Below are 16,239 nucleotides of genomic sequence, written 5' to 3'. Positions count from 1 at the left end.
TATTCACCATTCAGTAACAAGATGAACCACTAACTTCATTCTTATCCATCAAGCTCAAGACTTTCCATTTGACTCTCCATATTTGATCTCAGATGACAGCAGCACAGCTCCATCAAAAGCGAAGTGGTTTGTTTTGGCTCTTCCCGGCTCCTGTATTTGTGTCGGCAGCCCGTTTGTTTTGACTGTTAAAAGGCATTTTGGTGTCGGTTCGGAAACCTACTTCAAGGTTTGTAATCCACACATCAATGCCGCATTAGCTGTAGTACCACAAATATGTAACGTTTATTGTTGTGTTCGTCGCTGTGTTTGTAGCCCGATTTGCTTTATTCAGCGTGCAGCCAGGAGCGCTGACAGTATGACATCACTGCGGACCGACGTCCGGGTTAACGTCAACTAACGTTAGCTAACGATAACGCGAAGCCCCGGCTATAACAATAAACGGTGGGTTGGGTTGTGAACGTCACATCTGATCTGATCCGAAATATATTTTTATTGATCAAATTACATGAAACGGTACGTGGTTCAATCAGCTAGTGCGGGTCGTACAACGAGCATCGCTAAGCTAGCTAGCTCTGTAAGCCCGTGGTTACAAGGAGCTTCCGAGGCCGATCGGAAGTTAACTTTGCGTGTTTCCTATTAAGATACGGTGGGATTATTATAATAAAACACTATAACAATGTAGAGCAGGCTTGTTGTTTGAACGCGTGTCCATCAAGCTGATAAGGACCAGAAACGGGTGACTGAGTGACGGGATAACCCCATGCTAAGCTAACGGGGTGTGAACGGTTGTACCAACAGCAGGGTGCGGCTCTCTGTCGGCGAGCGGACGATATCCGGGCAGCTGTGGGTTAATCAAGTTTAATGCAGCTGAGAGTGTTTGTGTCCAGGCAGCGAAGGCGTTTACTCATCTGCAGAGAAGACCGAAAACAGTGGTGGATGGTCATGTTAACAGCTGGGTAGCTAGCTGTCTCCATTGCTATGCAAAGTGGTGCTGAAGCTGAGAGCATCACCTGTCAGGAGACACTTGACTTTCTCACGATTTAAAATTCTTTATTGGTCAGTTGACAGGGCAAACACAAGGAGACCACTCCACCACCAGGACACCCTTGATGCTTGTTTGTTGTCTGATATACTTAACTTAAAATGCAATATTTTCCAATGTGTTCTTAATGGAGCACAAAGGCAAATTGAAATATGTTGTTTGTATACAGCTGTGGCATCATGTCGGACAAAAGTGAGCTGAAAGCAGAGCTTGAAAGAAAGAAACAACGTCTGGCACAAATCAGAGAGGAGAAGAAAAGGAAGGAGGAGGAGCGCAAGAAGCAAGCGGTATGTTTAACATTTTGTAAAGGCTTTTAATAATCTCTGATATTGAATGCAACATGGACATGAAGAATAAACAGTATAAAAACCGTGGCTCAGAGTGAGCATTGCAAAACTATTCATCAATTAAAATGCAAATTATCACCCGATCACTTCCAGCAGTCCAGATGGTGCAATAAATCATTGATGGCCACTGTTTGTATCTGAATCAAGTGCAGTTTGGATTTTAGGAGAACTGATAGACAGTAGAACAGGAGAACTGGTAGACATACAAAACAGGGTCCTTCTGAGAAAGTTAGCATGTAATATTTTAATAGGTAGCATTGCTTATCAATAATAAGTCCTTTATAACAGTGACTGGTTTGCATTTATTAAACCCACTTGTGAATAAGTTGGCGATCAGTTAATAAATTAGATATTTTATTACAGAACTGAGAAGTACATTTGAATCAATCTCTCCAATTACCCAGTTGTGCATGTTGAGATGCAAAGTCTTCACATTTTCTATTAAATTTCTTCTCTTTTTCATATTTCTATCATCGAGGATTTCAGATTTGTGGTGGTGTTTGTAAATGTCTGTGATTTGTGAAGCCAATACGTTTTACATTGATGATCTAAATAAATAAAGTTAGCATTTTTTGTCAGTTGATGAACAGTAAGTACAATATAAAATGCTCAATTTGGGTGTAATCCAATAATATAACAAAGCAAAATGAGTCCCTGTTAACTGTCATTTAATATCTGATTTGGTCCATTTTTAAGTGTTTTTTAAAACATACCGCAATGATTGGTAGTACACGATTTCTACTCAAGATAAGGTAATACATCCATAAAGCCTGCCTGGATATCTCTTTTTCTTTGCGCAGCTACCAGCAGGAACAATGTCGTTGAGAAGGGAAAGCTTTGTTCAACTTTTTCCCCTCGAGATCTGGTCTGCAAAGCTACACCTCCAACACAGGGCCATGGGCCAGTAAAGTATTTAGTGACAAATGCATACACAAAGTTTTGCTTCAGTCAAAGGGATTAGATTAAGTCCAGCTTTTAGGCGTCTTCTTTTTCCATAAATCAATTTTCTTAAGTTTAAATTGTGTATAGTTTTTTGTGTGAGACCAAAGCAATGTATTGTGGATATTTAGAGAGTTGCTCTGTTTTCAGGCGGACCAATTGAAAGAGGCTGCACATCACCAGGATGATTCTGACCTGGAGAAAAAAAGACGTGAGGCTGAGGCTCTTCTCCAGAGTATGGGCATAACTGGAGATGCTCCTGTTGGTATGTTTTACATTACCATGTGTTTTTTACCGCTATAGACTAATAATATTGGTTTATAGAGTTCAGTGTGATTGTTAGTGTACTGACACTTTGCTATCAGCAGGTGGCAGAAGAGATCCATAAGAACATCTTTATAGGTCCTGCAGGATGCAGACAAACTAGAAACACAAATGAAAAAAATACATTAATAAAGACAAAGTCAGTGTAGTTGTGTTCTTACATCTTCTTTTCCAATATGTGTGGATCTTGCCACAGCTCAAGATTTAACTTGTTTTGCTACTAATATCCAGGCTTTACACACAGAGCACGCTCACTCAAATGTAGCCGTCATAAAATCTATATTAGGATTGATATCATTCAGCTTGGATGCAATTTGTACTTTGTTGTGACTGTCTTCACACTGTAACACATAAGTTATTATCTGTCTCGCTATGTAGCCCCTCCCCCCATCTCTCCAACTACCAAATCGGCAGGCACCCCAAGTGAGGCAGGGAGCCAAGACTCTGATGGTGCGGTTGGACCCAGGTACAAGAACACACACACACACACACACACACACACACACACACACACACACACCCACACACAGCAACCGATTAAATAACAACATTTCTTCCCAGCTTCTAGTACATTAAAAGTCTGGAACAATGTCCACATCCATCTTTATGAAGAACTCATAAAGTTAGTTTATATATATATATATATATATATATATATATATATATATATATATATATATATATATATATATATATATATATATATATATATATATATAAAGCATGATTGCACAACTGAGCTAAAATCCTTTGGAAAGTCTCATACCAATACTGTGAATAATGTCAAGTTTATGCCAACTGAGTGCATGTTTATTTAATTTGTGTGCCATTGAATTAGGACGATCCTAAATTAACAATAAAACAGCAGGCTGTTGTGATGCCTGGGGGACTTCTTAACCCCTAATTAGACCCCCTTCCCTGGGATGAAATTCAAGCTCCCCCAGTGTCCCATCAGGCCCAGGGAGCTGTTCCCCCTACGTGTTGACTCATTTCCCTCGCCAGCATTGCCATTTCCTACACACATGGAGGTCATGTTTTCTCCCTGAGGGTTCTCTCTCTCTCTCTCGCTGCCTCTCTGTCTGCACAACACTCTGAGCCTTTGGTGTGACACAGTTCAGGCTGTATCAGCGCCCGCAGGCAGCACACCCTGTGTCATCTCACTCTGAGAGGCTGTGTGGCCGTGCATTTTAAGCAGATACGTTCTTCCATCTCTGAGCACTGTGCAGGCAGATTCAAACTGGAACTGAAAAACAAACAACAACAAAAAGATCCAGTTTTAAGTTTGTTCTCATAACGTGGAAATGTAATAGATTTGTGACGTAGGATCCAATCCGCATGTTGTGTGCCATAATGCTAACTGTATTTCCTCTCCTCATGTGTGTTGGCTTCTCTGTCTCACTAATGCTGCCTTGTTGCTGTGACACTAACCAGGACTCTGCACTGGGACTCTGACCCGTCCACTCTTCAACTTCACTCTGATTCTGAGCTGGGGTACTGGACACTCTCTTCTCTCCTTTCCTGGTCATTTTCCCTTCTCTCAATCTATGGGCATGACTACTGTGTCTTCCAAAGTCATTATTCGGTTAATGCAGTCCAGGAAAACCTTCAAGTCGCGCATGCAAGAATGGTCAGACAAAACCTTTTAATTGATTCACACTGGTCTGACGTTTCTGCCATCTCAAGAAACACTCATTTACTTACTTACTTTGACTTGTAAGGAGGTGAAAATCAGAATGTTTTGTATGTATTTGTTTGCCTTTTGTCAAATCCATTATGGTTTTATGGTGATATTGAGCTTTGCAAAGTTTGAGTTGTTCTGTGCTTTTAGGCGTGGAACTCCAAAACTGGGAATGGCCAAAGTCACACAAGTGGACTTCCCTCCACGTGAGACTGTGTCCTACACAAAAGAGACCCAGACACCTGTCGTGACTCAGCAAAAAGAAGGTGATTCTCAGATATTACTACATAGGTTCATCTTACAAAATGGACAATGCTTCTTTGCTAACACACGTTTTGTTTTTGCTGCAAGAATTGTCCACCACTTGTAGAGGATTATTCCCTACGGGTGTTGTGGGCTGTGTGAGAGAACAAGTGTGTACCGGAAGTGAATAACAAGTGGAGGAGATTTGATTTGAGATGAAAGTAAAGGAGAACGGAGGCCCAGGAAATGCAAGAAGTCAAAGGGGAGATTAAATTCAGAAAAACCCTGAACCTCACATGCAATCCCGCTTTGGTACAACTAATGAGCAGGATGAGACGACCAGTGACGGGAAGGAGAAATGCGATTTAGGGGAAAGATATGAAGCGCTGCTCATACGACTGCTGACGGCCTCTGAAGCATGTCGATATGTATGTAATTGCTGCTCTGAAGCTTTCATGCTAACGCCACATGTTGAACACATGCTCCATAAAATATGCAAGACTTGTGGGTTCTTGTGTGATTCATGTAATGACAGATGGCGAATAATGTGCCTAAAGAAACATCAGAACTATTCTACAAAACCTCCCAACTACACAACTCTTTGAATGTGTCTGTCCTTTTAGCCATTTGTTCAATTAGTTTGCATCAGCTGCCGCGTCTTTTTAAGCATCTTTGAAAGCCTGGTTAGTATTTTAAACAGCATACAGATTGTTGATTGTCGTCCCTTCAGGTGATGTGCGGTAAATCGTGAGGTGGCAAGCAGCACGAGCAGGAACGAAATTGTGTGATTCTGTGGAAAACTATGAGCAGAACTAGTGAAGGGTGAAGAGCATCCCTCTGTTCCTCACTGCTCTTTACGCTGGACTCTACTGGGCATTGTAAAACTGTGTTAAACAACGATGGTTTCTGCCAGCTGTTCAACACAAGGCCCCCTTCCCCTCTCTGCCACTATGTAATCATTTCATCAACTCCCTCGCTTCCCTGTCTTCTCCCTTCACCGAACAGGCACATAACAAAACACACTCAGTGACATTGTGCATTTTCACACCATCACTTCTGGCACTCTATGAGACGGCATCCCCTTCCCAGCTTGCTCCCCTTGGTGCATTTTTGATGTGTGGGGTTGGCGTCGGGCCCGTTCTCTGATTGAGCGATTTATCGTGTTGTCAAAAGGAGGCAATGGCGCAGCACTCTCAAGGTCAGCAGGCGGTGGCATTAGAGGGAGCGGCTGCCGTGCCCTGTCTGCTGCTCACCGAGGGTCCCCCACAGTGTGAGCAAGACATCCCGGAGAAATAAAAGATTTAAGATTTAATGTCACCTGCCCTATTGACCCAAAGGAAAAGAAAAAAAACTGAACAGTCAAGGAGAAGGCATCATAGGGTGACGCGATTTGTTTGTTATGAATGCGGACAGTATTGCGTCATGAATTGGACGGTGTTTGTTAGCCCAGTGGGCTCTGAAATATCCTCTCACATCTTCATTTGCCACATTTCTTGACCATGGGGAAAGTATACAAGCATTTTTCTTCATACTTGAATTAGTCCATTCTATCTGTAGGTAGTTTCCAGAAATTTGTTGATTTTAAGTCATCAGATTGGGGAATTTCTGTGCCGGCGTCTGAGTATACTCGAACTGTACTAGTATGTAATGTGCAGCATCAGTATACACTCTTCAACAATAGGCTGTAATTATGGAATAAGATATTGTTGGAGGTTGGGGTGGGTGGGGAGTTGGTCTGGTGCAGCGTGTAAAAAGGTTGGTCAGGAATAGGATTATGCAGAGCAGTAAATCTAAAATGTAATTTAATGTGATTGTTTTAATCACTCTGAATTAAGAGGCAGGTCAGAACTTTTTATCACAAAAGCCCTTGATGGCCTTCTTGTTTGAAGTGTCACTTGTAATTGTGGTCAGCTGTTATGCACTTGATAATTAGAAGTGCTTAATATCTGTTGTATCCCTCTGTCATTCGGTATAGCTCATCATTCAAATGGGACTTTTGCGGTATTCCTCATTTTATCTGAGTGTATAGTTTGAGTATTTCCACCTTTACAACTTGCTTTTTGTTCTCAATCTCATTTGACAATATTATGAGTTTGTATATTATCTGCGATTGACATTTTTCTTAAGGAGGAGAGTGCTGGTTTTGTATTTCTGATTAAAGTTGGCCCGTTACAATACAATACACTTGACTAAGTCTTTAAGAGTGTTGTCAGATTGACATTTTTAATGTGCTACACTGTGACAAACTACCACACGTGGACTATTTTCGGAAAACAAGAAATTATCGTGCACATATTTGTGTGTGTGTCTGTGTTGGTAGTTTTATTTTTCTGTGGTTATTGGCCTTTTGTACAAGGAGGCAGAGACAACACCCTGCAGGTGCTGAAGTCTGACCCGTATTGTGCTGGGACATATAGAAAGTGAAAAACACCTGCAGAGGAAGGAATATACTTTGTACATTATTGGGCGCATACCGTGTTTGCATTAATATATTGTCCATTGAGCCACAACTACCAACCCCCCCACTTCCCGGGCTCCCCCCCCCCCCCAAAAAAAGCTTTTATTTCTTAAGTGGTATAAAAGCCATAACTGAGCCTGCTTTGAGAGGAGGTGTCAGTGTATGGGACATCGGTGATCCGGGTGAATTCTGTTAAATGCAACCCCCTCTCCTCCCCCCCTTCCTCCACAACCCATCAGCGCTACTACCCCACACTACCCCCCTACACATCCCCAGCGGGGTCACCAGGATCACTAGCTTTTCTCCAAATGGCCATTTTGGCTGGCAGGTGCATTATACCCTTTATTTTCAGATTGTCTATCCGCTCCTAATGCCGGGCAGGTTGATTGCTCTGGCTGCCTCACCAGGGAAAGGGCTGACAAGCACGGCCGGGACTAGCTGAAAGACAGTGATTACTGTTTTCCTTTAAGCCTGATTGAGGCCCTTGAAAGGAATGATTTTAACCTTCTCCTGTTGGTTGCAGAGTATGGCCGTACATCGAAAATGGCTTGTGTCATCAACCCAGGTTCTGTAAACTCATCAGTGTACCCAATAACCTTCTTCCCCAAACCTCCGTCTGAGAAAGGGGATGAATCATTTCATGGACAAAGTGACAGATGACATTATCATTTAGATTATCTCCGTAGGAAGGAAATTCTGGCATGCGTTGCTGTCATCTTAGATTAACTATAAGGCTCATACCAAGATAAATGCTTGTAGGAACCAGGCGAGTATTTTCCGTCTCCTCTTGAATCTGTTTTGTCCTGCACTTGCTATTATTATTTTTTTACATTGAAAGCATAGGCTATATACCGTCTCTAGGAGATGTGTTTTGAAAAAAGCGCGTTCATCTTCTTTGAGGTAGAACCGGTGTGCAGTTTGCCAGCTGGTCTGCCCTGTATTTTGTTGTACATTCTCTGAGGTTGAATAGGAGTTGCAGGACCTCCTGCTAGGATGGTAATTGCACAGGCTTGCTGTTCAGGGAGAAGCTTGTCTTGGGGCAGCCATGCGTAAAACCTCTGTGCCATCCCCATGCCACCTCTGAAGAGCACAAGACAATCCCAGCATCACCATCTGCTTTTGCACCATGCCGTCATCTGGCCAGACCAATGGGACGGGCCCGGGCAGCTGCTCCCCACCCTCTGCCCCGCTGCCCTGTGGCCTAGAAGGGGACAACCTGCCACTGGGACACAGAGGAAACGGCTACACTGACAGCTAGACCTTCCATTGAATGGCTAGAGTCTCATTAACAGTTGAAAAAGACAGGGGTCCCTATGACAACAAGACACCCGCTGCGCTGTGTCCCTTTAACACAAATGACAAACTTCCCTGCTTTAGAGGAGCAGGTCCCTTTTTTGAAAGGCGACATTGTGCTGACAAACCAAACAAATGTAAGGCAGAGATACAAAATCGGACTCCTCGCTGTCCCCATAATCACTGTGTGGGGCTTTTATTGAAAAAAGGAAATAATAGACGTGAAAGACGTAGTGACCAAAAGGTATGACCCGTTTATACGGAGGCATTATTGCGTATGTAAGCGGTTGCTTAGAATTCAATTTTATTCCCCGTTTACATTTGACAAAATTGGAGAGAAAAAAACCCTAACCGTGTATTTCCCAGTGTTTAACATAGTCTACTTTCTGATCAACAGAGGAAGAAGAAGAGGAAGAAAGTGCTGCACCTCAACCAGTCGTGGAGACTCAGACTGAGAAAGCGGACCAGAAAGTGGAGGAGGAAGGTACTTCACGAGCACTGATGATGCATACTTGCAATACAAATGGAGCCACTTCAGTTCTTCTAGGGAGTTTTATAATAGTTGTAGCAGCGCTCCAAGAGGTTCCTATTCCTGTAAAGCAATGCATCCTGTGAAATATCATGAAGGCAATGAGCAGCAGGGATCCGTCCTACATTTCAGTTTGTGTTGTGTTCTTTGGAGCAGCCCCCTACGAGCTGACGGAGGAGGAAAAACTCCAGATCCTGCACTCCGAAGAGTTTGTGAATTTCTTCGACCATAGCACTCGCATTATCGAGCGGGCTCTATCGGAGCACGTGGACCTCTTCTTTGACTACAGCGGCCGCGATCTGGAGGAGAAGGAGGGGTGATAATAAAACAGTGTTTAACAACAACAAAAACACAACAACGTGGCAATTGGTTTTGGAAGAAGGGTTTTCATTGATTTGTGGTGCTTTGTTTTCCCCAGTGAAATCCAGGCCGGAACGAAGCTCTCTCTCTACAGGAAGTTCTTGGATGAGCGCTGGTCCAAGCATCGTGTTGTCACCTGCCTGGACTGGTCCACCCAGGTCATTTTTCTTTCTTCTTTTTCTAATTGAACCAACAGTTGAATATATTTCTGAGCAGCATTTGGAAGTTGTTTGCAATTATCCAAATGTCAATCCTAAAAATGAATTAATTGTGTTAAAATAAAAGTCATTATGTAGATAAGTGTTGCTAATTGGCTGTTGAAACTACTTAACTTTGCGCAGCCATAATGCTTTATGATTACATAGCTTGAGTTTGACAGCATTTACTTTTCGCCACAAGTCCCTCAGGAAAAGTAAGTTATGTCCCACACATTGTCACTCAGTCAGGGGCCATAATGATTAGTTTCCTCTGGTGTCTAAGGTCATTTATTGCATGATTCTGAAATGACTTTTGACAGTGATTGAACACCAACTCTTTGTGCACAGTATTTACCAGCTCAGAGCGATATCCATACCCTTGTCTTTTGAAATTTTGAATTCACACAGTGTAAATCTCACATCAGGTATTCGAAGCAGCAGAGGTTAATGGTTTGTTTACATCTGGGTCGTGTTTCTGTAGTGATTTTCTGGGCGTGCTGTTAATATGTGCTTCAGTGGCTTTTAGGTTCTCAATGGGCTGCTTTGTTTTTGTTGACCAATGTTCCTCTGAGCACTTTCGGAACTGTAGTTTTTGGTTAAAATTATGAAAGGAAATGCAAAGAAAAATGCAATTTGCCAATGTTCTTAAGGGCAGTAGGGCTAATTAAAGGAACTGTAAATCTTGAGAAAAGGTTACTCATTCTTTACGGCATTCAGAAGCACCACACAGAGCAGGCAAGTCTTTTCCACATGGAGCCAAGCCTGGGGGGCATGTCTGCCCCCACGCCCCCACCGACATTTATTTGGGCTTTTTTTTCTTCTTTCTGTCACCAGTATCCTGAACTGCTACTTGCCTCATACAACAACAATGAGGATGCGCCTCACGAGCCAGACGGCGTGGCCTTAGTGTGGAACATGAAGTACAAGAAGGCCACACCGGAGTACGTCTTCCACTGTCAGGTACCCAACGCGAAAGTCTCTCTGCTTCTTTCTCCCACACCTCTCTCCCCACGTTCTCACTGGGGGGCTTCTTCCATGACAAGCATGGACCACCGCCAACCGGCCCCTTTCTGTTCCCCTCGTCTCTCCTTCTCCCTGAGTTCCCCGTGCTGTTATCCACCTCCACCACATCCATCCGTAAACACATGTTTAGAAGAAGACCTGTGGTGCAGGAGTTATATGGAACCCGAGCGCTGCAGCAGGATTAAGTGTGTTGGGCAGGGCTGGTTATCATGTGCATCCAAACAAGGGCCCTGTGTTCAGACGAGCTAGCAGGGTGAGCAGCACCGCTCCTCCGCTCTACCCAGCCTTATTATAATGCCTGCCCTGAGGCTCCTTCACCAAGACAAGTTGAGTAGAACCACATGTTGTTGCCGCCAGAGCGGATGTCGACATCGGCGTATTGCTCAGATGAATAAAACTGAACAGAAGTGTGAATGAGGTTTTCTCCGTGCCGGAGTCTGACTCGTGAAACTATCCTGAAACATGCGTAACATTTTTTTTGTCAAAAGTCCCTTATGATACATGATAAAGTCGTTATCCAAATATTAGTAATAGTCTTGATGACCAGCCTCGAGGTTTGTTTAGCACAGAACAGTTTTCGGACTTTGAGATGAAGAAGGAAAAAACAGGTTCAAGTTTTTTCCAACTTTGAATCTTAGTCTTTTTTTTCTTTTTTTTTACTCATTGTCACCATAAACTAATTTGAAATGCTTGTATTGGACTGAGTAAATGAATTAAGTTCTGCATTATTACACTCAGCTCACAGTTTATTAGGTACACCGAGCTGAAACTAATGCAGCGGTCTTGCATGACGGTTATAATATAGTTTTAGAGAGGAGGGGCTACCCTCGTTATTATAAATGGGTTGGACAAAATAGTAGAAACACCTGTCAGTATAACGCCATCCTCCATGAAGTTGAATCGGCACCTTTCTTGGACGTGCTAGTAGAGACCTACAAACATGTACTTATTCATCACTAGAGAAGCTGGACATTGACTATCCCTTTCTCTATTTCCCCCCTCTTTTCCGACAGTCTGCTGTTATGTCGGCCGCGTTTGCCAAGTTCCACCCCAACGTTGTGGTGGGGGGCACATACTCGGGGCAGATTGTCCTGTGGGACAACAGGAGCAACAAGAGGACCCCGGTGCAGAGGACTCCGCTGTCGGCGGCAGCACACACGGTACGCTGAACAACCGGCACAGTGGGCTGATACTTCATGCCAATACAGCAGAAGAGTAAGACGTCTCCCTCTTTCTCTTTGCAGCACCCTGTATACTGCGTCAATGTGGTTGGCACCCAGAATGCCCACAACCTGATTAGCATCTCCACTGATGGCAAAATTTGCTCCTGGAGTCTGGACATGCTCTCCCAGCCACAGGTAACATACGCTGTGTTTTTCTTCCATGGGTGGTCAGAGAAATATTTCTGAATAACATAAATGACTCGGGGGTTAAAGATTTAACCAGAAAATTAGATTGCAATGTTAATATTACGTCACATTTTCAAGCTTTGAGCTCAATTTTTACATATTGTGTACTCTCTGTCACATGTCACATTCTCCACCCCTTTCAAGTTACATGTCAAACAATTTGGCTGGACTCCTTCGTATTAGCATTCCAGTTTGGTATTCCCCGTGGCTCATTTTTCACTTTCAAGGAAATTAACTTTGCTAGCTGTGTCATTTCATCTGTGCTGCCAGGACCTCGATGTCAAACTTCCATTTTTTTTTATAAAGTGCTCGTTGAATTCAGATTATGCATTAATAAACTGTTGAGTGATTTTTATAGGTTGTGCTTGGCAGAGTGTGTGTTAACATAAAGCCTGAGCAGGGAGCTTGTTATAAGATGTTTTTCCATGTTTCCGCTCCTCCACAGGACAGCATGGAGCTGGTGTTCAAGCAGTCCAAAGCTGTAGCTGTCACCTCCATGTCTTTCCCTCTCGGAGATGTCAACAATTTCGTGGTGGGCAGCGAGGACGGCTCCGTCTACATGTCGTGTCGTCATGGAAGGTGTGTTCATAAGCAAACCGCGGTCCCCGCCATCCCTCCCGAACACCGCCAGAAAACTGAGGCGGCCTGTTAGGCCCACCTCGGACCGAGTGTCAAATAAATATAGCCCACTCACTTCCCGGCGCAACGCAAATCCAACACTTGATCTCCTGCTGTTTGCGGTTTCACTCCTGCCCAGTCGTCCTGTTTTTCTTTTCCGCTTGTCAGTTGTGTTTGTAAAGGTCGCTCAACATAAACAGGGCACACATGCTGGGGAAACAAATCATTTTTTTCTCTGTCCTTTTTTCCCCCCTCCTCTGTATGTGGCTCTAGGTGAGAGAGTTTGTTTACACTCGGTCTTCCCGGGGAGAATTAAAACCGTAGTTCATCCCACAATGTTCTCATTTAAGACACCGGGGCTTCTCTCGTGCCGGTTGTTCCCTGGTAAAGAAGCAAAGAAATGTGGCTTAAATCAGAGCTGCCACTGAGAAGCGTGTGAGCCCCGCAGTAAATGTCCTGCAGTATACCCAGAGACCGCAGAGAGGGGATGGCTGCTAGGTTTTGCACAGCGGAATCACCTCTGTAATTGGGGGGAATAATTTTCCACCTCATTTACAATGGTATGATACTCTCATCGCAGTTAATAATGCATAAGCATCACTCATGCTGAGTATTTACCTCTCTGCGTTAATTATCGGATCCTTAGTTGGGAAACGGTTCTGCAACATGTGGTTGCAGGCACTTTTGCCATCCTGCTGGTAATCACATGATATAAGTAAATGATTAATGTAAATACGTCCATCAGACATCCATCTGTGCCTGTTGCTTAATGCGATGCCCGAAAGATTGAAACACTTTGTTGATTCCCTTCATGCAATGTACAGAAACATATCTTCAAACATTATCACAACTGAAGGTCGCTACTCACCATCTGTTGCTTTTGGAAATACAATGTCTCGTGCTCACTTTGATCAGTGAGTACGTTTGCACTCACTCTCCACTCCATCTTCTGTGTGCTCCACAGCAAAGCGGGCATCAGTGAGATGTTTGAGGGCCACCATGGGCCCATCACTGGGATCAACTGCCACACAGCTGCAGGGCCTCTGGACTTCTCCCACCTGTTTGTCACCTCCTCTTTCGACTGGACTGTCAAGCTGTGGAGCACCAAGGTTAGAGCAGTTCTACAAAACCTCCGGATTATTTGAGTTGGCTGCAAAGACCTGTGTGTCGGGGAAGGTTTCCTCCCGCTGTGTGTTTTGTGCCTCTACATGGTTCCATATAATCCCGCTTTTGTTAATTTTGAACTCCACTATAGTTCAGGCTAGAAGTGTTTCTTGTTATGTTGATTTTAGACTGTTTAGCCCAAATAAGTCATTTGTTCCCTCTAATTTAACAAGCATAAGAGTCTTAACCGCCACTACAACTCCTGCTATGGAGCTCAGTCAAGGCTAATGTTTATAAAAGAATGTTTACCGTCTCAGTTAGCAATGCCAATGGCATTCAACAGAAACTACAGCCTGATACGAATGTGTTGACCTCATGGTGGCACTACATAAAAGATTTACAATTCATCAAGTGTGGAACAAATGTCATCCCCAGTAGAGGGTATGATATTGTAGTGGTACAGTAACCGTCTCAGATATACAAATATCATGGTTTAATAATACAATTATTATTATTAGTTACAATGGTCCTTAAAGGAATGAGAAAAGAATTCCAATCATAAAAATAATCAAAATCGGATAAAGAAATTGCACGTAATTAAAGCAAGTTATATAACTGAAGCATGTTAGTTTACATGTTGGGAGCAATGTAACATGTTAAATAACTACTAAATGAAAAATAACTTTTAAATAACATCCTATTATCATTAACTAATATATACTTTAGGGGTGTGACCACTCATAACGTTACAACCCGAGTGCCAAACCATAACATATTTGTCAAGATGCTTTGACTTTGGACCAAATGATGTGCAGCCATCGGCACTAGCGTCTGTAAAAAGTTAAGAATTAAAACCTGAAAATATCATAACATTTTGAATGTAGTATTAGTATCTTTGATCATATCTGTATATCACATGGGGACATATGTACATGTACATTGATACATAGATAAAACTCATACAGCAAAAATCTAAACGTTTGTTTGTTTGTTTGTATCTTTCTTTCCCCTCAAATATGTCTGCAGAACAACAAGCCGCTCTACTCATTTGAAGATAACTCTGATTACGTGTATGATGTCATGTGGTCTCCGACTCACCCTGCTCTGTTTGCTTGTGTGGACGGAGTGGGTCATCTGGACCTGTGGAACCTCAACAACGACACCGAGGTATTACAGTCCTACAGCACGCATATATCTAGCCACACTCCACTTTTTATTACTGAAGAAAATTCCTTGAGTGGAAGCAGCATGGAGGTTGCAGACCATGTTTCCGCCCTTCTAATTGGTATTTTATGGTGTTGTTGTTTTAGGTTCCTACCGCCAGCGTCACAGTGGAGGGTAACCCGGCTCTCAACAGGGTCAGATGGGCTCATTCTGGCAGAGAAATCGCTGTGGGAGACTCTGATGGACGAGTTCTTGTGTATGATGTTGGAGAGGTGAGCACGGATGAATCTGCTTTTTAACCTCAAGTTTCTCTTGAGTGTTTTTTAAGTCATAATTACCCAGGCATGTTGTTGCAGACATGATTCCGCCTCAGTGATTAATTGCACATGGACTCGAATGGTTTGAGAATTTGATTTGAGTTATCATCCATAAATAAGCATGTAGAGCATTATCTGTGATCTTGTGCCAACTGCAGAAGCCAGTATCTCAGATTTTATTCAGATTACTCTGTTGTCCACCTCCCCCACAGCAAACCGCGGTTCCACGCAACGACGAGTGGACCCGTTTTGTTCGCACCCTGTCGGACATCAACGAGAACAGAGATGATGCAGAGGAGCTGGCGGCTCAGCGCCTGGCTGCCTGATCTACTCGCCATGGAGGCGATGTTTATGGGACCAGTGGTGCGCTTATTAACATCAGCCCATGGAAGGAAAAGATGTGACAACATGACCCGGGGGAAAAAAGATGACGTTTTGATCATGAAGAAGTACGGACATCTTTTGATTTCTTAGACAAATCTGCCTTCTCAGTTAGCTGGACCGTCACCAGTCTTCTTTGGATTAACACGAGAAACAGGGCTATCGACCTCAAACACTAACATGAAGCCATATTCACACAAACCAGTTGTCCTTTTTTTTTTTTTTTTCTTTTTTTTTTAAAAACCAGATGCCTTAAACTTACATTTTTTTATTGTAAAATCCAACCTGTTTTCATTTCGGGCAGGATGTGACGACATGACCGGGGGGGATGACGTTTTGATCATGAGTTCCTGAATCCAAATAGCTGAGTTCCATTTCCGCCAAAGTTCTAGTAAAGCAATCACATCTTTAAAAAATTTGTATAACTGTAGAGCCATGTTGTCATCTCCATTCCTTTTAGACTTGTTTGTAAAATACTGAAAAGTCCAAAATCAAGATGTCTTTCTACTTTCTACATTGGTCTACACTGCACCCATTTGCACTTATTCAGTGCAGCTGGTTGGAGTGGACATAGTTGAAATATCCTCAATGCCTAAGAAGATGCTCATGTATGCTGTAACTGCTCAGTGATGTATGTTGACAGGATCTGAACAGAGATGTTTTTTGTTGCTGGAAGAATCTCAAAGTGTGGTGTCAAAACTGAGAATGTACTTTTCACACAGTAGAAACAAACAGTTCGAATGATTTATTTCAATAAAATACAATAAATACATTTAAATATGTTTAAATAGAGTTTCTTGTCATGATTTCAAA

General features: G+C 42.9%; 1 protein-coding gene across 3 annotated transcripts; it reads left to right on the top strand.

Moving 5' to 3' along the window:
* The first annotated feature begins 116 nt into the window (after positions 1-116).
* LOC117750255 (dynein, cytoplasmic 1, intermediate chain 2a-like) lies at positions 117-16,208 on the top strand. 3 transcript variants are annotated; one of them, XM_034561385.1, is made up of 16 exons: positions 117-226; positions 1,212-1,329; positions 2,479-2,593; positions 3,031-3,118; positions 4,481-4,596; positions 8,722-8,808; positions 9,010-9,169; positions 9,272-9,371; positions 10,245-10,370; positions 11,447-11,593; positions 11,678-11,791; positions 12,288-12,421; positions 13,425-13,569; positions 14,591-14,731; positions 14,875-15,000; positions 15,258-16,208. In XM_034561385.1, exons 2-16 carry the CDS (start codon positions 1,222-1,224, stop codon positions 15,369-15,371), a joined length of 1,821 nt encoding a protein of 606 aa, XP_034417276.1. In that variant the 5' UTR covers positions 117-226; positions 1,212-1,221; the 3' UTR covers positions 15,372-16,208. The 3 variants fall into 3 exon arrangements, with proteins under 3 accessions (XP_034417276.1, XP_034417277.1, XP_034417275.1); XM_034561386.1 differs by lacking the exon at positions 117-226 and adding an exon at positions 264-441; XM_034561384.1 differs by lacking the exon at positions 117-226 and adding an exon at positions 392-513.
* Positions 16,209-16,239: the final 31 nt, after the last annotated feature.

This window comes from Cyclopterus lumpus, chromosome 21, assembly GCF_009769545.1.
Source record: "Cyclopterus lumpus isolate fCycLum1 chromosome 21, fCycLum1.pri, whole genome shotgun sequence".
Lineage (NCBI taxonomy): Eukaryota > Metazoa > Chordata > Actinopteri > Perciformes > Cyclopteridae > Cyclopterus > Cyclopterus lumpus.
Note: the sequence above shows the minus strand (reverse complement) of the source record. Positions and strands in the feature narration are given on the sequence as shown.

Excerpts from the sequence above, each read along its gene's own strand:
- LOC117750255 (XM_034561384.1), top strand. Across the intron at positions 1,330-2,478 it reads AGGAGCGCAAGAAGCAAGCG|GCGGACCAATTGAAAGAGGC; the intron begins GTATGTTTAACA and ends CTCTGTTTTCAG. Across the intron at positions 4,597-8,721 it reads CGTGACTCAGCAAAAAGAAG|AGGAAGAAGAAGAGGAAGAA; the intron begins GTGATTCTCAGA and ends TCTGATCAACAG.